Consider the following 25,081-nt stretch of genomic DNA (forward strand, 5'->3'; position numbering starts at 1 on the left):
TATAAGGATATTCTGATTCAGCCAACCTTCATTAATATCATCCTTTTCTATCATTTTCTTCATCTTCATCCTCATCATTACTGTCACTCATCATCACTCCCTCCTCCTCCTCCTCCTCCACAAAATGGCTGTTGGAGAGGTCTCCTCTGCGCATGCCCGGCGCACCTCCGGCAGGGAGGGCAGGGCAGGTATCTCCTCCTCCCGGAGCCGAGAGACAGACACACACTCCCGGCTTCACTCTGCAGCATGTGAGGAGGAGACACGGACACATCAGAGCCCCGCTGCCCCGCCGCCCTGCACCTCAAACCCGGCTGCAGCTCCCAGGATCCCCGCTGCACCAACCGGAGACTTCTGGAGGAAGTTTTGGGGGGTTTTATCACCACAGAAACACACAGAGAGAAAGAGAGAGAGAGAAAGAGATAGAGGGAGAGAGAGAGAGAGACACCGCCCCGGACACACAGGTGTGGGGAAACTTGAGGATTTGTTTTGGTTAGTTTTACGCACAGGAGGAGATATGGAGAACCTGGGAATCTGAGAATTGTTCACATCTTCATCTTTTAAAAATGTTCCACCACGGAAACACCAAGAAGTGCTTCACCATAGAGTCCCTGGTGGGGAAGGAGGTGAGCGGAGGAGGAGGAGGAGATGAACCGATCCGACCCACCGCGCTCCGCTTCCCGGACTCTCTGCACCCCGGGGTGTTCGGCTCCTGTTTCCCGGGGAGGACTTCTTCTTCCTCCCTGTACGGATCCTCCGGGCAGGAAATGGGGCTTCTTCACCCGGACTCACACACGCAGAGTCCCGGGGGAGGACTGCCTCTTCACCCGCTGCAGATCCCTCCGCAGAGCTTCTTCGGCACCGGGCAGCACCGGGAGCTGGGCTTCTACCCCTGGGTGCTCCGGAGCCGGTACCTGGGACACCGCTTCCAAGGTGAGCCCTCTTCCTTAGCTTTAAGGGCTTTAATTATTTTTTTAAATGTGTATGTATGTGCATGCATTCAGGGGTTTATTGTGGTATTTTAGGAGTTTGATTTGCAATAGTCGTTTTTATTATTTCCGCTTCCAGGGCGAGCCCTCTTCATCACCTTATATACTTGCTTAATATTTTGTTTTTGTTATTGTTCATTTGTAAACTCAATATGTATATTTTCAATTTTGTTTGTTTATTACTAGTCTTTTTAATTTGTATTATACAATGCCATGTCTTTTATGCTTCTGCAACACAAACATCTCCCAAATTGGGATCAATAAGTACTATCTTATCTTATCTTATCTTTAAGGGCTTTAATTATTTTTAAATGGTTCATTTATGTTCATGCATTCAGGGGTTTATTTTGGTGATTTGCAATATTTGTTTTTATTATTGTCTGTTCTTGTTATTCATCTTCTTCACCTATTATGGTTACATGTGTTTCCATTTGGTGTTTTGTTTACTGAAATGAAGCAGCTTAATTTCAGCTTAATTTCAGTCACTTAGTGCATGTTTCCTGACTTTATTTGGCTGATATACTTTAATACCGTTTCTTTAATCTGCGTGAGTTTGTGTTGCCATAATAATAAAGTTTTCAGATAATAAACTTAAATGCAATTAGTGTTTTTATATTATAATAATACTATATTATATATATATATATATATATATATATATATGACTAGTATGATTAAATAACTAACTAGTCTTTCGCTTATAGTATTTGCTGTTTTTGATACAATCAGCGTTTGTGTGTGTGTGTGTGTGTGTGTGTGTGTGTGTGTGTGTGTGTGTGTGTGTGTGTGTGTGTGTGTGTGTGTGTGTGTGTGTGTGTGTGTGTGTGTGTTGTGTGTGTGTTGAAATGGTTATCAAACACGATAGATATCTATTTATGATCCTCATTAAACGTGTAATGATCGTATTAGTTCTCTAAATCATTGTGTTTTAATGTTAATTTGATTTATGCTATACTTGTATTGATTATCAGACAGGAAACACCAAACATACCTATGGTTTGTCCATGTTCATTTTTATTGTTGTTATAATGTTCCTTAATTTCCTGCATTATTATAATTATATTTTAATTTTAATTTTCGTTTCCTTTTTGATTAACTTACAGAGAAAATGATCTGATAAATATAAATAGACCTATCGTTATAATCTAAATGTGAGAGGGGAAAGTATTGCAGATTTTATAATAATAATAATACTAATAATACTAATTGGTGTTTTATTGATCTGTTATGAGTCCATGTCCCATCAGCACCAAGTGTTTATATGGAACATCACTGATCAGTTCAGAGTTTTTACTTCTTTACATTCAGAGTTGTATTTGCTTTTCCTCACAAAATATAACCAATAGCTACTCATTTTAAAACATTATTTACCTGTTTCCTTCGTGTTTCGCCCCCACGTAAACTCCTCCACACTGTGAGTCATTTTAAAACTATAAATCATCTTATATAAGTAAATAATAATAATTATCAGTAGTAGTAGTATTTCTCTCAGGACACTCAGCTCTGACTCTTATATTTTCAAATTGTATTTTACGACCTATAATTATAAAAAATGGTTATAAAATATTAAAAACATCTAATTAAAAAGCAGCACAGTGTTCCGTAATGAAGCTAAATCACAACTTACATGTTAGACATGGTAAGCATTATTAATGACTTAAAGACACTATTTATAATTGGCCAGGTGAATCAAGACCAAATGTGTAAACACTGATTCCATTAAAACTTGGTTTCCAATACAACAAAACAGTCTCCTGGCATTCCTAAAATACACAATGAGACGTTATTAATGGTTTGGCGAGTTCAGAAATATTGAAAATGAATACACAACAAAATGAGAACTTTTCTGAGCGACCCACATACAAAGAGGCTACATGCGGTTCATCTGAGAAATTAAACACCAAACTTTCTGAATATTTCAAGATTACGATTCAAATTACATTACATGTCACTTGTTAGACGCTTTTATCCAAAGCGACTTACATACTCCATACTGTGGGCAATCCCCACAGGAGCAGTTTGGGGTGAAGTGTCTCAGGGACACAACTGCTGACTGCAGTGGGGTTTGAACCTGTGACCCCCTGATCCGAACACCAACGCACAACCACACGCCTCCAAATCACAATTGTCCAACTTAATTTTAGACATCGTAAGCATTATTAATGACTTAAAGACACAATTTATAATTGGGCAGGTGAATCAAGAGCAAATGTGTAAACTGTAACCGTACAACCGCTTTATTTGGAATAGTGAATCAATACCATAACGCAACAGGATGAGATAGCCAGCTTAAGGTGTGTTATTATTGCAAGTGGATCTCTTGGATACATGCCGTCACTGGAGGACACTAAAAGTCATTTGTCTGACATGGTTACTTATCCTGTAAAAATTCACCCTCCATCCCATATTAAAAGCTGATTTAATAGCCTATCATATATTATTTAAAGAAAGTCTCTTTCGAAACTCACCATTCAAGGAGAGGGAACTTCCGAGGAGAGGACGACGTTTCTGATCATTCAAAGATCTTGTTTGGCTCTATTTATTCTTAATGAAAGGGACTCTTTCTTGCTTTGAAAGGAGATAGTTAATTTATAACCGAAGGGATCGTTTTTACGTTTAAAATGTTTATAGGGATCGCGCTCAATCGTCGGGTCGTATTTCGATACAATGTTGGTTCATTTTCTTAAACAGCGGTAATAACTATGTGTTTAAAACAAAAATTACAGTAAGAAAACAAAACACAACTTCATTTTGGTTTTTTCCACAAAATGATCATTGATATTTATCTCGTTTTTAACACCACAGGGGATTTGAACTTTAAGGCCTTTTTTTGTAATTAAAATCCGTAAAACTGCCTAAATACGATCAAATACGCGATATTTTAATACAAAGTGAATGTGTTTTAACAGCGTGTAGCCTATAACCATATCCTGTGTTTAAAACAAACATAGAAGTATATTTGACAACAAAACAACTTATTTCGATTTTACCGCAAAATGATCACCGATTTTTGACTTAAACTCGTTTTTACTTGAAAAAACACTTGAATAATCTACAAACAATGATATGTTCTTCTTAGTTGGTATCAAAGATGTGTTTTAAATCTGAATTTAAAGAGAAACGGTGAGTCATGTTTAATTAAATAAATAATAAACCGGAAGATCTCACGGGAAAAGTTCATTGCGGAAATCAAAATGTCAGGGGGATGCAAATCCTGGCAGGTGGAAAAGCAGCGTTGCCAAATAATGCATCCATCTATTAAGTTCCTTAAAATACACCGTAGGATTAAACTATTCCACCAGCTGATATGTTGTACTGTTTTGAGTGGACAGGGTGAGTTTCATTCATGAGACACTCTTCTTGACTGCAATAACAGGGGGATGCAAATCCTGGCAGCTAAAAAACCAGCGTTGCCAAATAGTGCGTCCACCTATTCAGTTCCAAAATGTCATTTTTCGTGTAATTCTCAGCAGTGTTGATTTATTATATTTATTTATATATGTTTTGATAACCTGTAGTTTAGTCTAATAAATGATGTGTTACTATAATGTGATGAAAGATGAAGCAGCGGGGTTGTGGTCACTGTTCGAAATGGGGGGGGAGCCAGGGGAGCTTGGCTCCCCCGAAGAGGGAGGGAGCTCCCCTGAAGGCCGACTTGAGATAAATAGGGGGAGCCCAAAACAATCGTGCATATTTGTGTCACACAGATTAGACATTTTGAGTTTCTGTAAATAAAAGTTCTTGAAATAAATAATAGTTATTCTTAATTACAGTTTCTGAATATTTGTTTTATATTTGTGAATATTTCTGGGTGTTGCCATCTGTACGTGGCGGCGCTGCATTCTTTAGGCTACTTACGTTACTATGGTTACGGTGTCGATGCCGGCGCGGTATTTGAAATGTTCATATTGATATTTGTTTAACTCTGGCTTTGTGATAAAAAATATGGCAAAACGAAAACAGCCATGCCTCGCAGCTTTTGCATTCACAAGCAAAGAAGCGAAGGAGTCTAAAAATGACAACGTGAACTGAAAACAACTTTTAGTTGGCCGGCTGTAAGCGGCGTTAGGGTCGAGTCTGACAGCTCCTCACCGAGTTGAGTAAAGTTGGAACGATATTGGCAGATTCAGATTTCACGGATCAATAACTCAAGAACAAAACGTTGTTCAGACACAAAGGACGTCTCCTAAGAACCGTGGTAAAGTTGACAACGAACTACAATCACATTTTGATAATAAAAAAAAGCGATACGTGCTTTCCTCCAAACTGGACACCTTACGTCTCTATCCGCAGCCGGAGAAGAAACGAGTGCTCAGGGACCGTCTGCAAAGTGCAACTCCGAAAAAAGAGAATACAATAATATTCAATCACTTCACATTTATACAGTATATTTCTACCAAACTCACTAAACACATCAATAGTCTCCTGTTGATCAATACTACAGCAGAGAGTTTGGAAGAATGTGCTTTTGAATAATGTTGTTGAATATTTCTAATGTAAAATATTCAATAAACATGGCTTCATCTTCAATAAGTATTATACAGTATAAATATTCACCAAAATGATTCCAAACCATATTCTTCCAAACTCTCTGCTGTAGTATGAGCAACAGGAGATTAATGATGTGTGTGTTGAGTTTGGTATAAATATAATAGTAACGTTATTGAAGATATACCATATTTATTGAAGATTTTACATTAGAAATATTCCCCAAAAGTATTCAAAAGCACATTCTTCCAAACTCTCTGCTGTAGTATGAGCATCAGGAGACTATTTATGTGTGTAGTGACTTTGGTAGTAATATACTGTATAATAGTGAAGTGATTGAATATTATTGTATTCTCTTTTTTCGTTGTTGCACTTTGCAGACGATCCCTGAGCACTCGTTTCTTCTCTGGCTGCGGAAAGAGAGAGACCAATTTAATGTGTCCAGTTTGGAGGACAGCACGTATTGGCTTTTTTGGATCAACATGTGATTGTAATTCGTTGTCAACCTTACCTTACCACGGTACTTAGGAGACGTAATTTGTGTCTGAATACCGTTTTGTTTCTTGCGTTATTGATCCGTGAAATCTGAATCTGCCAATATCGTTCTAACTTTACTCAACTTCCACACCGAGGGAGAGGCCTGCCGATGCGGAGCCTGAAGAGGCTTCAACAACGGCCACAGCCGCCGGCGTAGGGAAACCGTCTGTAGTAGTAGCAGAGTGATTTTATAACAATTGATCGAATCCGCGCTGTGCGCCAGTCAACAGAGCGTGCGTGTGATATATTTAGTAGCAGGATGTGCACTGAAAAATAGGGCTCCCCCGAAAGCAAATGGGTAATTCGAACATTGGTTATGGTGTCAAACCAGCTGCAATAACACAATAGAAAACAACATAAATAAAATCATATCAATTATTTAGTGAGATTAGGTTTCTTATTTCTGCAGATTAGAAATAATATCATTCCGTAAAAGTAATACATTAAAATAACTCCATTTCTCAACATGTGGGTCACGATCCTGCAGAGAGGACGGTCAAAAATGGATAATTTAAAACCTTAATGTTTAATTTTTTTTATTAAAAAATAAGGATTTACAAACAATAACATGTACAGAAAGAGCTCAATTCCTACTAACATTGAATAATAATATCAAACATAACGAAAAGTGATTTAAAACGAATTAAGTAAACTAGTAAACAAGTAAGAAAGATATTAAATATAACAAATGGTAAATAAAATAAAAATGAACACACATCCTTACATTGTATAGAAAATAAGGAAATAATGCACAATATATATATTTATTTAAATAATTCAACGTCATTTTAAAAAATCATAATTCATAAACAAATATTAATTAAATGAATTTATGTTTGTTTGAATATGCAGAAAGTAAAATAAGGAGGATATGGTAAACATAAAACAAGCTAATATAGAATAACACAGGTACATGAATAAAAGTTACAGTGCAGTGTAAGATGTGAATATATCAATTAAAAGCAGCGGCATTAAGAAAAGTTTTCAGCCTGGATTTAAAAGCAGTGAGAGTAGAGGCAGACCTGCAGGTTTCTGGGAGTTTGTTCCAGATACTTGGAGCATAATAACTGAACTTCTCCATGTTTAGTTCTGACTAAAGCAGAAAGAAGACCTGGGAGATCTGGATGGCTCATAATTTAGCTGGAGATCAGAAATGTATTTTGGGACTAAACCATTCAATGCTTAATAAACCAGCAGCAGTATTTTGAAATCAATTATTTGACACACAGGAAACCAGTGTAAAGATTTCACATTACATTACATGTTAGACGCTTTCATCCAAAGCGACTTGCATACTCAGTACTGTGGGCAATCCCCACAGGAGCAATTTGGGGTGAAGTGTCCCAGGGACACATTGATATGCTGACTGCAGTGGGGTTTGAACCTGTGACCCCCTGATCCTGATCTGAACACCAACGCACAACCCACTGCACCACACGCCTCCCAAAGACCTCAGAACAGGAGTGATGTGATCCACTTTCTTAGTGTCAGTGAGGACAGCAGCGCTCTGAAGTACTAAAAGTAAAAGTACGCAGGAGGGCTCTTTCAAAGTATTTATTATATCATCCTGTTTTTAGCACGAAATAAAAATATGTTAATCTTCTAGTTTGTCAACGTTGAGCGGATTTTAGAATCAGGAGGGATGAAACTCTCTGTAATGGTCTCACATGCAGAGCACACAGCACACAGTGACATGTGTTCTCTGCTTTTAACCCATTCTAGTACCAGGAGTCTATCACTAGGAGCAGTGGGCAGCTATTGTACAGCGCCCGGGGAGCAATGGCAGTGAGGGGGGAAGGGGGGTGTCCGGTGCCTTGCTCAAGGGTACCACGGCAGGGTAGGAGGTGAACTGGGACCTCTCCGAGTAGCAGTCCATATTTTAGGTCTGGTCGGGGACTTGAACCGGCGACCCTACAGCTCCCAGTCCAAGCTCCTACTGACTGAGCCCCTGCTGGACTTTGTAAAATACATGATTGATCAATTTGGCATTACATCATATGGAAGAAGAAGGAGGAGAAGGAGGAGATGATGAAACCTGCTTTATTTGTCATTAAACCCATCCTGGGGGGGGGGGGGGGGGGGGGGGGGGTTCGGTGCCTTGCTCAAGGGCACCTCAACACTGACCAGGAGGTGAACTGGCACCTTCCAGCTGTACCTAAAGCATACAAATGGAAATGCTCAATGTATGTGAGTCTGGTTTATGTGCACTTTGCCAAATGCCCACTCCTATTTAATGTATTCTGCAGAACAGCTATTTTAGAATATCAGCGTGCATTTGCAAAACTATTAGGTCACGGTAATGACGAGAATTAAAGCCTATTTTTTCAAAAGCAAAGTCCCGATTATATATAATGACTTAATGACATTTTAAGTCTAAATGACTGAAACCATCAGACTCCATTCAACCATCGCTATTCAATTAAGAAGAAAGGACTTCATCAGAAGTTTGAAAGACACACAACACATTCAGATATATGTAACACGATATAGTGATTTGTAATTATGCACAAGTAATTATCCAGACTTCTTCTCAACGATGGGAATTCAATTGTGGAAATTTGCTCAGTATGACCGGCTTTTATTTAACAGTAAATTATTCACCTTTTTCCCCCAAATAGACCCTTAGAGAATCCCAGTGTCCTTGGGTTCATCTACTCGGGTAGTTTGTTGTTTTATAAGCTTATCTGTAGATGAGAGGGATGATTGGACTCTGCAGCTCTGTTGAATTGGATCTCAAACACGTAGTCCCTTTTTTATTTGATTACAAAATACTAACTGAAGGAAGGGAAACAGTCCAGCTCCAATCTTCTCCACACTTTTTGGTGACTTTCTCAGTATTTTTGAATCTTTTTGGGATATGAATATTGAAAATATTCATTTCCTATTAAACCCTTAATCAGGAGCTTTAAAGTGTTTCCGTTTTCAATAAATAACTAAATTGTTATCAGTTTACATAGTGGCTCAATTCAAACAAACTTTATTGACACAGAAAATGTGACAACACACACACACTGATTGGTTAATCTTGCTGTCAATCAAGTGTCGTGTTTCCAACTGATGATTTGTATTAACTTGGTGCGTCTTCTTGTCCTTCTGTTAAAGTAAAGCCTTCGTTTGAATTTAAAGCATTAAAACACACACACACACACACACACACACACACACACACACACACACACACACACACACCTGCAGGTCTGGACTTGTTGTCAGTACCAGGGGATCGGGATGTGCCATCTGCCTCCTCTTCCTCTCTAAAATCTTCCATTACAATGTGTTTTGTGGATGTCACACACACACACACACACACACACACACACACACACACACACACACACACACACACACACACACACACACACACACACACACACACACACACACACACACATTTGCTGTATACTCTTAGATTTTGATCTTTTTAGATTTTGTATCTAAAATTGTAAAATATCTGACTGTTTGAACTTCTTAAAAGCTCACATACAACAGTTCAAACATGTGTTAAAAGAAAGTCAGAGGTTTCCAATGATACTAAACTTATTTGCAAGTTTTCATGCAATGCATAAAATACATAAGTCTCCAAAGATACCAAATCAATCAGATTGATGTTTAATATAATTTAAACATGTTGTTTTAAAATAATGTTTCAGGATTAGGTAAGCAGAAAGGGAAATATCAATATAGATATTGAGATGGTCTTGTGTGTGTTAACCCTTGTGTTGTGTTCGAAAGCTGTTACAGTTCATGGTGTTCGCGCGCGGGTACATTATCACCCATGATTTATCTCAGTCCAAGAATTTTTTTTTTTTACTATCATCCAATATTGGTGTAATTATATCATAACAATGCTTTCATAACCGTACAATCCTGTTGTAATTTTATGGCCCCAAAACACATTACACCACATATTGCACACGTGCATGTGTGTGTTCAGGTTCAAGTGTTAGTGCACATATTCTTTGAGAAAGGTGGAGTTCCCGTGGGGGGAGGGGGGCAGAGGGACGGGAGACCAGGTGCATGTTGGGAACAAATTATTGTTACAGTGGATGAAGGGGGAGGGGAGGGGTGTCTAAAGTCAAAGATGAATATTGATTGGGCCAAATTTGACCCTGACTCACCCAGAGCAGGCTGCTGGGTCTCCCCAGACCCCAACACCAAAGAGACCTTCAGACTTGGCTAACATATTAAAATCAGTTTTGTAGTGTTTATATATCTGTTGTGGAGGATATCATAAAGCCTTGTTCAGATACAACCAACTAGAGCGTAGCTATTATATAATTTGAGCTTGAAACGGGTCACGGGAGACCCCAACACAACATAAGTGTTAAGTATATGAAGTTCGAACACATAAGTGCACTTCTACATATCAAGAAACCCCAAAACATGACCTCTGCAGCTGCTTTTGCTTCCAAGGAGAAATAGAACATGTTTCTATCGTTTTTGTTGTTGTTGTTGTTGTGAAGGAGTCTCTACTGTCATTACTGCTGCACGGTGTCATTACCTGCTGTTAAACCTTCAAACTACAGGTCATTACAGACCGCTCTAAAAGCACCTTTTAAACAAATCTCAGGCGTTTCATTATCTCTCCCAAGCAGCTCAGTTTGGATCAGAATCAAGATCTCCATTTTCACATCAAACAATGAATAACCTTTGTGTGAAATGGGGCATTCATGAACTCAGTAAGATCAATACAAATGGAGAAATAAGAGCTAAAACTTGTTATAATTAAATATTTAAATAAAATAATAAATACAATTATAAAAAAAAAATATACAAAAATTAAAAGAAAACATGGCAAATGACAGTAAAAACACTTTAAGAAGTTGTAGTATTTTGCAGATATGTACAAAATTGTCAGAGCGATGTGCAAAGCAGAGTACAGTGGCTCAGTCAGTAGGGGAGTGGACTGTGAGCCGGAGGGTCGGCGGTTCAAGTCTCTCTTTCTTTTTGGTGTCTATATACGCCGGGATCCGGAGTCATGGATGATCCTGCGGTCCTGTGTCATGGATTGCGAGTCCTGGATCTTGAGTCGTGGCTTTGGTCCTGGATCATAAGTCCTGGATGGATATACTCATGGATTCATCTTCCTATTATACACACATGCATTTCCAAACATTTGGACTACCTATGTTGCAAATGTATTATCTTTTCAATTTACACACAGCATCTATTGCACGTCTGTCCGTCCTGGGAGAGGGATCCCTACTCTGTTGCTCTCCCTGAGGTTTCTCCCATGTTCCCCTTTAAACTGTGGGGTTTCTCTGGAAGTTTTTCCTTGTACGATGTGAGGGTCTAAGGACAGAGGGTCTAAGGACAGAGGGTGTCGTATTGTCATACTGATATTCTGTACAAACTGTGAAGTCCACTGAGACAAATGTAACATTTGTGATATTGGGCTATATAAATAAACATTGATTGATTGATTGAAGTCCCCGACCAGACCTAAATATGGAGTGTGGACTGCTACTTGGAGAGGAGGTCCCTGGGCCCTGCCGTGGTGCCCTTGAGCAAGACACTGGACATCCCCCTTCCCCCCCCCCTCACTCTCATGGCTCCCCGGGCGCTGTACTATAGCTGCCCACTGCTCCTAGTGATAGACTCCTGGTACTACGATGGGTGTGCTCTGCGTGAGAGATAATTACAGAGGGTTTCATTCTTCACAATTCTAATCTAATAAATTATAAATGGAGAAATAAAGAAAATACAAATTTAAAAACTGAGCAAAATGAACAACATTTGGCAAAAAAGACCTATTTTACAAAAGATAGGTAACATTGATAAGAGTAGAGTAAATCAAATGGTTAACATAAGATGGAAAATATATCGACTAAATAATAAATACATGTTCTCCTTGCGCAGTTTGCCTCTTTTAGTCTAACGCATAAACCTTTCCACCAACATTTCATTTGTTCGTGTTTTTGTATTTCCATGCATTAGCTCTTGCAAAACGCTCGGTAACTCGATGCCAGGTTTTGACATTAAAGCATCGTCTCGGGTTGTTTGACCTTCAACAGAAATCAACCGTCACATTTGCAAGCCGAGGCTCCCGTCTGCGACTTTGCATATGAATAAAATCCTCCGATGCTAACGTTGGCTAAAAGGCGTGAGCGCCGATCGTTCTTCTTCTCTTGTCGCACGCCATCATTGTTTTCGGCTAACCGACTCTTTTGCGTGCGACGTGACGGCGGCGCCTACGACTCTTTTCACTCGTGCAAACATTTGTTTTTATGTAAAATATTATTGTGAAGGTTTAACAGAGAATTAAAAGCAGATGTTGAATGTGGGTTTGGGTTGAAAGAGAAACTCAACGTTCGTTTTTTACCGACAGATTTACGGCAAGGCAACGCGTCCGATAAACAAATTAGCTTCTCGCTCCTGCGATAAAAAATCAAATCCCTCAAACACTTCAGGAAAATGAGACGAACCCACATGGGAAAACGTTCTTTTATAAAGACCTGCGGATAATATTTCACTCGTGTGTTAGCAGGAAAATGTTCTTAGGTATGCAAAGGTAACGATGCACGCTCTTTGTGTTAGCACAGGTGGAACACAGCAATGCTTTTATGTTACTGTAAGTTCGAAGTTACTTCAATTAAACATATTAGAGTAATGAATGTATTTCTGTTTTATTTAATACATTTAATAACCAAGAAACGTTTTAATTTAGCCTTATTTTGATCACTAGCATTAGTTTTCTAATCTAAAGCTAATAAAAAATGTCCACCACATGTCAGCACGTCCTTCTTTTGTTTAAAACCAAAGTATATTCAGGTTATCCATCCATCCATCCATCCATCCATCCATCCATCCATCCATCCATCCAGAAACAAGATAATGAGTGAATGACCTACAAAAGTGGCAAAAACATATGAATTTATAATAATAATGAACGTGATTTCACTCTAATGTATTTTATACAAAAAATGTAATAATTAATAATACAAATTGTAACTAACAAAAGATCAAATAATATGAGAAATAATCTTCTTAAAAATCACCAAAGGCTTTGAGCTTCAAGACAAAAACTGAAAAAAACTAATGATAAATATTTCTAAAAAAAATATTTAGATATTTCTGAGTAGAAAACAGGACTGGGCTTTTTTTAATTTGGTTGCAATTACGTCATGGAGTTTGTGGTAAAATGTTGAGTCAGGCTCTAGTCTGTGGTGTAACTGCAGATCAAAACACACACACACACACACACACACACACACACACACACACACACACACACACACACACACACACACACACACACACACACACACACACACGTCTCTTCGTGTCTCATGGCACGCTGTGAGGATCAGTTTTATGACATTTTAGGTGTTTAAATAAAACAAAACACAATTTTATTTATTTTGTTTTATTTCTCTCTGCATGTTTTTTTGGTAAATAAACGCTTTGCAACATGTTAACAAAATAAAGCAAGATAAAATAAGGAAAAATATGTAACTTAATAAAAACCATGCAGTTATAGAAATGTTGTCATGATCCTAGTGTTATTTCACGATTTTAGTTTTTTCTATCTTGTTATGGGTGTTATGTCGCAATTCTGTTCTCCCTGTGTCTTGTCTTCCTTCCTGTGTCTGATTGTCTTTTTGTGTTCACCTGTTGCCCTTGTGTTTCTGCCTCCCTTACCCAGCTGTGTCTTGTCCTGTGATTACCCCTCTGTGTATTTAGTCTTGTCTTCCCCTGTGTTCCTGTCTCCCTCCATGTTGGTCAGTTTGTGTGTTGTTGCTACGTTGTGCTACCTGTGTGTTTCATGCCATGTTTTTGTTCATCAGCTCTTAAATTAAAGCTCACTTTTTGTTCCCAGACCTGTTTACCTTTTTTTGTATTCTGCATTTGGGTCCTACCTTTTTCCACGCATTCTAACAAATCTATAAAGTTACGTTTTTTGTTTTGAAGAATATGGCAAATGTATAAGCATGGTCATTTATTCATGTGTATATTATATATATTTGTTTGTTGTTTCTTTATGTATGTATTTGCTTTAAGTCATTTTATTATTCTTTAATGCACTCTTAATATGTTTACTTCAGTGAGGTTTTGAATGCAGGGCCTTTATTGTCACAGAATTGAGTCAGTACTCGAATGCTGTTTCTTCCACTGCTTGGTATCTCAGAGTGTTAACCCCCCGTGTTGTGTTCAGGGGAAGACGGCAGTCCGGAGAACATGCTTCTGCACGGCCCGTTCTCCAGGAAACCCAAACGCATCCGGACGGCGTTCTCTCCGTCTCAGCTGCTGCGTCTGGAGCGAGCCTTCGAGAAAAATCACTACGTGGTCGGAGTCGAGAGGAAACAGCTGGCGAGCACACTCTGCCTCACAGAGACTCAGGTGGGTGCCATGGGAAACTGAGGGGGGGAGGAGGGCATCATGGGTAAGTGACGAGAGCATCATGGGGAAATGAGAGGGGCATCATGGGTAACTGAGGAAGGCATCATGGGTAACTGAGGAAGGCATCATGGGTAACTGAGGAAGGCATTATGGTAACTGAGGAGAGCATCATGGGGAAATGAGGGGGGCATCATGGGTAACTGAGGAGGGCATTATGGGTAACTGAGGAAGGCATCATGGGTAACTGAGGAAGGCATCATGGGTAACTGAGGAGGGCATTATGGGTAACTGTAACTGAGGAAGGCATCATGGGTGACTGAGGAAGGCATTATGGGTAACTGAGGAAGGCATTATGGGGAAATGAGGGGGGCATCATGGGGAAATGAGGGGGGCATCATGGGGAAATGAGGGGGGCATCATGGGTAACTGAGGAAGGCATCATGGGTAACTGAGGAAGGCATCATGGGTAACTGAGGAGAGCATCATGGGTAACTGAGGAGAGCATCATGGGGAAATGAGGGGGGCATCATGGGTAACTGAGGAAGGCATTATGGGTAACTGAGGAAGGCATTATGGGTAACTGAGGAGGGCATTATGGGTAACTGAAGATTCAAGATTCAAGGCTTTTATTTTTGATTGATTGATACATTTTATTTCGAACAAGTAAAATAAATAATTAAAAAACAAATGTTGCAGTGCATAGTCATGTAAGAGAAATCCAAACAAAAAATGACATTTACAACAACAACAACAACAACAACAACAACAACAGCATTAGCAACATAAACAGTCCCACATCAGTGTTCGAAAAGGAGTGAGAAGAAGTATAACGTATTTAATCTCACCCCCTTGTCCCTAAATGATTTATTTATAATCTATAATCTGCAATAATTATCATTATTATTGTTATTATTAATCTGCTTTACCTATTGATTGACATATACAGATATACACATACAGTATATGCACGTATACATACACACCTACATACTCACACATATACACATACAAACACAGAGCCAAACACCTTCCCCATCCCTGTACCTGGAGAAAATCATTTCTCTGTATTTCTTCTTGAACTGGTTAATGTCTGGACATCGCATTAGCGCCACATTCATTTGTACAAAGCTGCCACAGGCTCCTCCAACAGTGCAACATAATATAATAAAACATACAAAATAGTTAACTGAGGAGAGGGTGGAGGGCATCATGGGTAACTGAGGAGAGGGTGGAGGGCATCATGGGTAACTGAAGAGAGGGAGGAGGGCATCATGGGTAACTGAGGAGAGGGAGGAGGGCATCATGGGTAACTGAGGAGAGGGTGGAGGTGGAGGTGGAGGGCATCATGGGTAACTGAGGAGAGGATGGAGGTGTAGGGCATCATGGGTAACTGAGGAGAGGGTGGAGGGCATCATGGGTAACTGAGGAGAGGGAGGAGAGCATCATGGGTAACTGAGGAGAGGGTGGAGGGCACCATGGGTAACTAAGGACAGGGAGGAGGGCATCATGGGTAACTGAGGAGAGGGAGGAGGGCATCATGGGTAACTGAGGAGAGGGAGGAGGGCATCATGGGTAACTGAGGAGAGGGTGGAGGGCATCATGGGTAACTGAGGAGAGGGTGGAGGGCATCATGGGTAACTGAGGAGAGGGAGGAGGGCATCATGGGTAACTGAGGAGAGGGAGGAGGGCATCATGGGTAACTGAGGAGAGGGAGGAGGGCATCATGGGTAACTGAGGAGAGGGTGGAGGTGGAGGTGGAGGGCATCATGGGTAACTGAGGAGAGGATGGAGGGCATCATGGGTAACTGAGGAGAGGGTGGAGGGCATCATGGGTAACTGAGGAGAGGGAGGAGGGCATCATGGGTAACTGAGGAGAGGGTGGAGGGCATCATGGGTAACTGAGGAGAGGGTGGAGGGCATCATGGGTAACTGAGGAGAGGGTGGAGGGCATCATGGGTAACTGAGGAGAGGGTGGAGGGCATCATGGGTAACTGAGGAGAGGGTGGAGGGCATCATGGGTAACTGAGGAGAGGGAGGAGGGCATCATGGGTAACTGAGGAGAGGGAGGAGGGCATCATGGGTAACTGAGGAGAGGGAGGAGGGCATCATGGGTAACTGAGGAGAGGGTGGAGGGCATCATGGGTAACTGAGGAGAGGGAGGAGGGCATCATGGGTAACTGAGGAGAGGGAGGAGGGCATCATGGGTAACTGAGGAGAGGGAGGAGGGTATTATGGGTAACTGAGGAGAGGGAGGAGGGCATCATGGGTAACTGAGGAGAGGGAGGAGGGCATCATGGGTAACTGAGGAGAGGGTGGAGGTGGAGGGCATCATGGGTAACTGAGGAGAGGGTGGAGGGCATCATGGGTAACTGAGGAGAGGGTGGAGGGCATCATGGGTAACTGAGGAGAGGGAGGAGGGCATCATGGGTAACTGAGGAGAGGGTGGAGGGCATCATGGGTAACTGAGGAGAGGGAGGAGGGCATCATGGGTAACTGAGGAGAGGGTGGAGGTGGAGGGCATCATGGGTAACTGAGGAGAGGGAGGAGGGCATCATGGGTAACTGAGGAGAGGGAGGAGGGCATCATGGGTAACTGAGGAGAGGGAGGAGGGTATTATGGGTAACTGAGGAGAGGGAGGAGGGCATCATGGGTAACTGAGGAGAGGGAGGAGGGCATCATGGGTAACTGAGGAGAGGGTGGAGGAGGAGGGCATCATGGGTAACTGAGGAGAGGGTGGAGGGCATCATGGGTAACTGAGGAGAGGGAGGAGGGCATCATGGGTAACTGAGGAGAGGGTGGAGGGCATCATGGGTAACTGAGGAGAGGGAGGAGGGCATCATGGGTAACTGAGGAGAGGGTGGAGGGCATCATGGGTAACTGAGGAGAGGGAGGAGGGCATCATGGGTAACTGAGGAGAGGGTGGAGGTGGAGGGCATCATGGGTAACTGAGGAGAGGGAGGAGGGCATCATGGGTAACTGAGGAGAGGGAGGAGGGCATCATGGGTAACTGAGGAGAGGGAGGAGGGTATTATGGGTAACTGAGGAGAGGGAGGAGGGCATCATGGGTAACTGAGGAGAGGGAGGAGGGCATCATGGGTAACTGAGGAGAGGGTGGAGGAGGAGGGCATCATGGGTAACTGAGGAGAGGGTGGAGGGCATCATGGGTAACTGAGGAGAGGGAGGAGGGCATCATGGGTAACTGAGGAGAGGGTGGAGGGCATCATGGGTAACTGAGGAGAGGGAGGAGGGCATCATGGGTAACTGAGGAGAGGGTGGAGGGCATCATGGGTAACTGAGGAGAGGGAGGAGGGCATCATGGGTAACTGAGGAGAGGGTGGAGGGCATCATGGGTAACTGAGGAGAGGGAGGAGGGCATCATGGGTAACTGAGGAGAGGGAGGAGGGCATCATGGGTAACTTAGGAGAGGGTGGAGGGCATCATGGGTAACTGAGGAGAGGGTGGAAGGCATCATGGGTAACTGAGGAGAGGGAGGAAGGCATCATGGGTAACTGAGGAGAGGGTGGAGGGCATCATGGGTAACTAAGGACAGGGAGGAGGGCATCATGGGTAACTGAGGAGAGGGTGGAGGACATCATGGGTAACTGAGGAGAGGGTGGAGGGCATCATGGGTAACTGAGGAGAGGGTGGAGTGCATCATGGGTAACTGAGGAGAGGGAGGAGGGCATCATGGGTAACTGAGGAGAGGGAGGAGGGCATCATGGGTAACTGAGGAGAGGGAGGAGGGCATCATGGGTAACTGAGGAGAGGGTGGAGGGCATCATGGGTAACTGAGGAGAGGGTGGAGTGCATCATGGGTAACTGAGGAGAGGGTGGAGTGCATCATGGGTAACTGAGGAGAGGGTGGAGTGCATCATGGGTAACTGAGGAGAGGGTGGAGTGCATCATGGGTAATTGACGGTATGTCATAAAAAGTCAAAGTATTTCAAAAGCTCAGAAGGAAAGTGTCAGTATTTCTTTATGAGTTCATAGAATACATACCTGACTGTGTTCGTACTTTCTGAGACACACACACTTCACCTTCACTATCATTAGTTCTAATAGTTATCTTGAGTTCATGGGAGTGCGGTTCCTCTGCCGCTGCCTTGCTCAACAGCCGTCAGTCAGACACATAGTTTTCCACGGTGACGACACAGGCGCCTGGCGGGGCTCCAGCTGACAGGAAGTGAGCGTTGGTTAGTCAGCGCTGATTGGGGTGTTTTTGCTGCGTTGCTTCGGAGACGCGAGTCCTGACGCCAGTGAATCACCTGGGATCTTTATGATCTCACTGCAGAGACATAATCCATCAATCAGGAGGGATTAGTCACTTCTGCAATCACTGACGAGCTACTTCAGCCAACAACTGTTTCAAAACTTTAATAAACAGACGTCAACTTTATTTTCACGGCTGAGTGGAAGAAAAGTATTTAGCTGAATCCGCCGCAGAGAAGAATGAGTGCGAATAGAAGATCTATCAATAATCCTTAATGTTTGAATAACTATATATGTAATGTTATTGATCCATTTAATGACTAGTAATGTTAATACTCATTTATCAATTCTTTACACAGTGTAGAACTAATTAACAAAGCTTTTCACTTCATGATATTCACCTTTTTTTTAATCTAAAAATCAAGCTTTTTTCTTTTTTGTTTTAAATGATCCACCACTGGACTTCCTTTCTGTTAGTTTAGATGACGTCATATTTAACATTCAAAACACTTTTTACACCCCGTTAAGCAATTTACAAGTCACTACAGTAACACAACAATGTACACATTTTAAAAAAAAATCATAATTATTTATTTAAACAATGTAAAATGCAAATACCACAAGCTTTACACATTATGAGAATTAAAACCAAAGCTTCTAAACCAGGGGTGTCAAACTCAAATACACAGTGGGCCAAAATAAAAAATGGGTACTAGTGGAGGGCCGGACTGGTTCAATGTTTATTGTAAAACGTATTGAAATGAACTTATTGCACATATTAAACCCGGAACTAACAAAGCTTAAATGATTGCCTATAAAAACAACATTAAACATTAAATAATCAGTTCATTCATTTCTTATGGCTCTATCTGCAGCTTCTCCAGAATCATTTCTTATGAGTACATTTTTCCACAGGCCAACAACAGCTTCAACAAAACTATTTCCCTCAAATAACAAACCAAACATGCCCTGTTGTCGTGAGAAACAAAGTGCAGAAGCAAACATCCATTAAACTCAGTGTGCTGCTCTGTGATGCTAGCTCAGATACTTGGCATCTTATCTTGGGTGCAAGGTCATCAATGTTTGGGCTCAGGCTCTGAGCGGAGGAGACCCTCAGGATGGAGTGAAGGTGTGCGTGCAATATACCGGCGGGCCAGATCTAATAGGAATTAAACATTATCCTGCGGGCCAAAATTAAATCTACCACGGGCCTGATTTGGCCCCCGGGCCTTGAGTTTGACACATGTGCTCTAAAGTAACAAGCAGTCTGACTTCAATTTGATTTCCTTCTCAGTGAGGACTAGACTGCAGAAACACACATTAACACAATCAAACACACACAGCCATACGGGTTGATTTCAGTCGTTTAATTAACTGCAAATGGTGCGTTCAGGTGTCTTTTTTGCATGAAATGGCTTATAGATCAACAGTTAGAACTTATTTAATCAAACTGATTTGTCGTAATTTACCAGTCCTTTATGAACTATAACTAAATGTATTTGTATGATACGAATACCACCAGCTGTTCACAGTATGATAATTAAAACCAAAGCTTTTAAAGTAACAAGAAGTCTGACTTCAATTTGTATTTTTTCTCAGAGCGCAAACAATGAAACCCCCTGGCCCTGGCATATATCTTTCCTTCTGAGTTTAAGCTGTCATTATTGAATCATAATTACCGTCAGATATTAAGGATTCACCTGAGGGCCGAGCTGTCGTTCAGATTGAGAGGCAGAGCGCAGAGCGAGATCTCAGGTTGCACAATGTGTCAGACAGGACGTGTTTTAACAGTCAGCCGCATGTTTTACGAGCTATCAGATATTAAATCACTTCTAGCTTTATCGCTGTCAGTGGCTGATAGCAGAGCTCAAAGGTGACACACTACATGTTGTGTCCATGGGATGTTTTATTTCAGACTAATGGAAGGAAACATTTAAATCCACTTTCCGGAGTTTATTTTAATAACTTTGTCTATTTGTGCCTGTTGATCTCTCCTAAACTCACTCAAAGTTAGAAATACATAATCCCTCATTTACATTTTAAAACATAACATCTCAGGAAACTTTTACCTGTTTTCTACACACACATGTAATGATGATTTTACCTGTAGGGATGATTTTACCTGCATTACCTTACACACACCTGTAATCATAATATCCCTTGTTTAAACACACACCTGTAGTGATGATTTTACACACATTAACACACCTGTAGTTATCTATCTACCTGTATTAACACACACCTGTATTGATATATTTACCTTTACTAACACACACCTGTAGTGATATATTTACCTGTATTAACACACACCTGTATTGATATATCTACCTGTACTAACACACACCTGTAGTGATATATCTACCTGAATTAACACACACCAGTAGTTATCTATCTACCTGTATTAACACACACCTGTAGTGATATATCTACCTGTATTAACACACACCTGTATTGATATATCTACCTGTATTAACACACACCTGTAGTGATATATCTACCTGTATTAACACACACCTGTAGTGATATATCTACCTGTACTAACACACACCTGTAGTGATATATCTACCTGTATTAACACACACCTGTATTGATATATCTACCTGTACTAACACACACCTGTAGTGATATATCTACCTGTACTAACACACACCTGTAGTGATATATCTACCTGTACTAACACACACCTGTAGTGATATATCTACCTGTACTAACACACACCTGTAGTGATATATCTACCTGTACTAACACACACCTGTAGTGATATATCTACCTGTACTAACACACACCTGTAGTGATATATCTACCTGTACTAACACACACCTGTAGTGATATATCTACCTGTATTAACACACACCTGTAGTGATATATCTACCTGTACTAACACACACCTGTAGTGATATATCTACCTGTACTAACACACACCTGTAGTGATATATCTACCTGTACTAACACACACCTGTAGTGATATATCTACCTGTACTAACACACACCTGTAGTGATATATCTACCTGTACTAACACACACCTGTAGTGATATATCTACCTGTATTAACACACATATGTAGTGGTGTACTTAACTGTATTAATACACACCTGTGTTGATTTATTTACACACATATGTTGTGACGTATTTACCTGTATTAACACACCTGTGGTGATGTATTAACACACACCTGTAGTACTGTATGTGTTTAACTGTATTAACACACCTCTAGTAATGATTTTACCTGTGTTAACACAGTAATAATTGTACCTGTATTAACACACCTGTATATGTATCTACCTGTATTAACACACCTGTAGTTAACTATTTACCTGTATTAACACACCTGTGTCCCTCTCTCTCTCTCTCTCTCTCTCTCTCTGCAGGTGAAGGTCTGGTTTCAGAACCGCAGGACGAAGCACAAGCGTCAGAAGTTGGAGGAAGAGTCTCCTGAAGCGCTGCAGAAGAGGAAGGGCAGTCAACACATCAATCGCTGGAGGGCGGCCACACACCAGCCGGGGGGCGGGGGGGAGGACGTGGACGTGCTCAGCGAGGACTAGGCTGCAGACGCACACACATGAACACACACATACACACATAAACACACACATATACACACACAGTCATACTGGTTAGTGTCAGACATCCAAAAGTGTGTTCAGGCGACGTTTTCAAGTTTAAAAAGCTTTTAGATCCACAGCTAGACCGAATACAATGACATTGTATCAGCTAATTTTTAGTTAGTCTATTAGGTGCATAAAACATGCAGTCATTTGGCCAAAAATGTACTAATTTAAGCCTTAACTGTTGCAGGAATGTTGGTAGAATATAACTACAACTACTGCAATGAGAAATACATTGAACTACTAACATTTGCATAAATAAAAAACAACACATGTGGTCTAAATAATGAGCGCTAAATCTCCTGACTATTTAAAATTCAATGTTGGAATTAAAGGGACAACATACTTTTGTAAAAGGCGGACCCTGAACATACCACATGCCAACCTTAGCGTGCCAGTAAGGCAAAGCAATGAGGACGAAGATTAATATTTGATCTTGCCTCGTGCAAAAGTCTGCAGGAGGATTATACAGGACTCAAAAATGTACCTTACACAATTGGAAAGTTACCAAATGTATCTTTGTATAACAGAGGATATTGCGTCCGTGTTGTAACACGCTGCTGACAAACCAACAGGTGGAGGCAGGTGATTCTGCAAATCAAAAAACATGCAGGGAAACAATGATGAGTTTATTAATCTGTTTCAAATATTAACTTACAGTTTGATTACGGCTCAGCTAAAAGATGCATACTGTGTCTAAATGTCTCACTAGTAAGATATGACAATGCAAAACAGAAAAGCTGTTAAACTCTTAATTAAAGTAATATTCTGACATGAAATGTTAATTTTTGGACAGTTTTGAATTCTCTTATCAGATGAATAACACACCCACAACACACATCTACACAGAACATGCATACACATCTCACCTTCCCGAGGACTGATGGATGTCCCTGAAGGCATCACGCTCATGCAAACAGCAGGAGGTCAAAACTCTGCTGTAAAAGATGAGGATAAAAAAAGAAGACACTCTGATCAGCCACAAAGGAGGGCTACAAAAACACAAACACTGAACCTCCCTTTTGGAGTTGGACTGAAGAGGATATTCAACGCTTCCGAGAGGCGAAAAATAAACGGGAAACCAAACGCAGCTGTTGACTGTCGGTGGATTTTTTTTGGTGCCAAACGAAAAGCCAGAGTTTCCTGGAAAAAAAGAAAGGATTAAAGTGAGAGAAGAAGCTGGTTTCTGAGCGTCTGTCCGCAACAGACGGCCGCCGGCTCGCAGGAAGTCTGCTCAGCTGAACAACACGTCTGAAAAGAGGAAAATATGGTTCCTCCGACACAGAAGAAGGAACTGAAAAAGTTTTCTGTAACATGTATCAGCAACGATTTGAAATAATAACCCACCTTGAACACTGTCATGTGCCCAAAAAGCATCTTGGTGTGATGTTCTTCACTTCCTCTTCTTCACAAAGCAGGGTTTTAACTTTATTTGCAGCAAAATGTCACGTTTTTACACTCGGAGAATCTGAATTTGAGTTTTACGATAAGAGCAAGGTACAACGTTGTCTTTGTCAACTTGTTAAATTGTTAAATAATCATGGAATCAACCACATTTAGCTTCTGATGAATGGGATGATTGGTCACATTTATGATATGATTATAATAACGTAAATTGTCACAAAAAAAACAACTGTTTTTTAGGATTTAACCAAATGTTTGTGTTATTTGACCGGAAAAAATGACGATTTGTTTTTAAATCACACTGTTTGTAAGTCACTTGCATGCCTCCACAGTGAACCACAGGCGAAGCTGGCAAAGCATCATGGGATATGTAGTTCCTTTACAAGTTGACAAAGACACGTTTATAAGCAGAACATCACAGACTGAATATATTTAACAAATGGAGTTTAATTTATAAATTAAAAGTCACACTTCCTGTTGGAGGAACCTGATATTTCTTGTTTTCACAAAGTATTTTCTGCAGAATCTCCCCAAATGGAAAAATATTTACCTCTAACATGTTTGTATAATCCTGACTATATTTCATATTGTTTTTATTGTCAACAAATATCACGGCTCTCAGCTCCAAGCCCATCTACATCAACATTTATAAACACTTATATATAGTTCCGTGTTTTAAAAAAAGGCTGAAAACATTTCCTAAAAAGGATGGAAATAGTGCCTTTGGGACTATTTTACGTGGCGTATCAATACTTTTTTTAATGCGGTTTGTTGACAAGAATACAAATATGAAATCATGCATCCTTCAGGACTTATATTACATTTTTCAGGGTGGGATTTTTAATTCAGCGGCATCAGAAACCAGCTTTTTATTCTACCGGTAGTTTGTTTTGGGTGTTTTTTGAAACACAAGAAAAAGTAGGTATTTATGTAAAAAAAAGTATTCTATGCATCTGATGTGTATATAATGATAATAATAATAATAATGATAATAATGTGTGGATTTTTGTTTTTCACTGCATACGTTCATCTGTTTGTTTCTTTTTCATGGACAGATTTACCTCATCATCTCCTTATGTAGCACTTCTTCTTAGTCAAATCTATTTTTTCATCGTTTTAGGATCGAATGCACTAACTGTACGCCTCGTGTCCTTTCCTCGGAGCGAAAGGGACGGAAAACGACAGAAGCTTTGTACTTCCTGTGCGGACATTTGGAAAAATATAAATAAAATGAGATTGAAATCAAACGTTATGTCTGTGTGGTATGAAGTCTGAAATTGTGAAGATAAATTGGGTTTTCTTCGAGAAAAATAGTTATTTTTTATGCGAAAAATGTTTATCCCTATGATCTGATGGATTTTTTGTTAAGTGAAAATTAAGAGTTTCTTTTTATAAATAATATCACAGCCTTTAATTGAATTTTTATTTTGAAATGTTTAATACAAAGTTAAGTAGAACCAAAAAAGTCAGAGTTTATTATCCTTTTACTTATTTAATAGATTTTATTAAAGG

At 40.5% G+C, this 25,081-nt stretch overlaps 1 protein-coding gene and 1 long non-coding RNA gene across 2 annotated transcripts; one reads left to right on the forward strand and one right to left on the reverse strand.

Moving 5' to 3' along the window:
- Positions 1 to 22,448, forward strand: emx3 (empty spiracles homeobox 3). Its single transcript, XM_079670444.1, has 3 exons — positions 1 to 930; positions 14,167 to 14,351; positions 21,929 to 22,448. The coding sequence occupies exons 1-3, from the start codon at positions 564 to 566 to the stop codon at positions 22,100 to 22,102; spliced, it is 726 nt and encodes a 241-aa protein (XP_079526570.1). The 5' UTR covers positions 1 to 563; the 3' UTR covers positions 22,103 to 22,448.
- LOC307032465 lies at positions 21,875 to 24,915 on the reverse strand. The gene is made up of 3 exons (XR_013806263.1): positions 23,035 to 24,915; positions 22,674 to 22,756; positions 21,875 to 22,103 (listed from the first exon to the last, which is right to left on the reverse strand). It is a non-coding gene; the product is annotated as an uncharacterized lncRNA (long non-coding RNA).
- Positions 24,916 to 25,081: the final 166 nt, after the last annotated feature.

Source organism: Notothenia rossii (assembly GCF_949606895.1).
Source record: "Notothenia rossii genome assembly, chromosome: 3".
Taxonomy (NCBI): domain Eukaryota; kingdom Metazoa; phylum Chordata; class Actinopteri; order Perciformes; family Nototheniidae; genus Notothenia; species Notothenia rossii.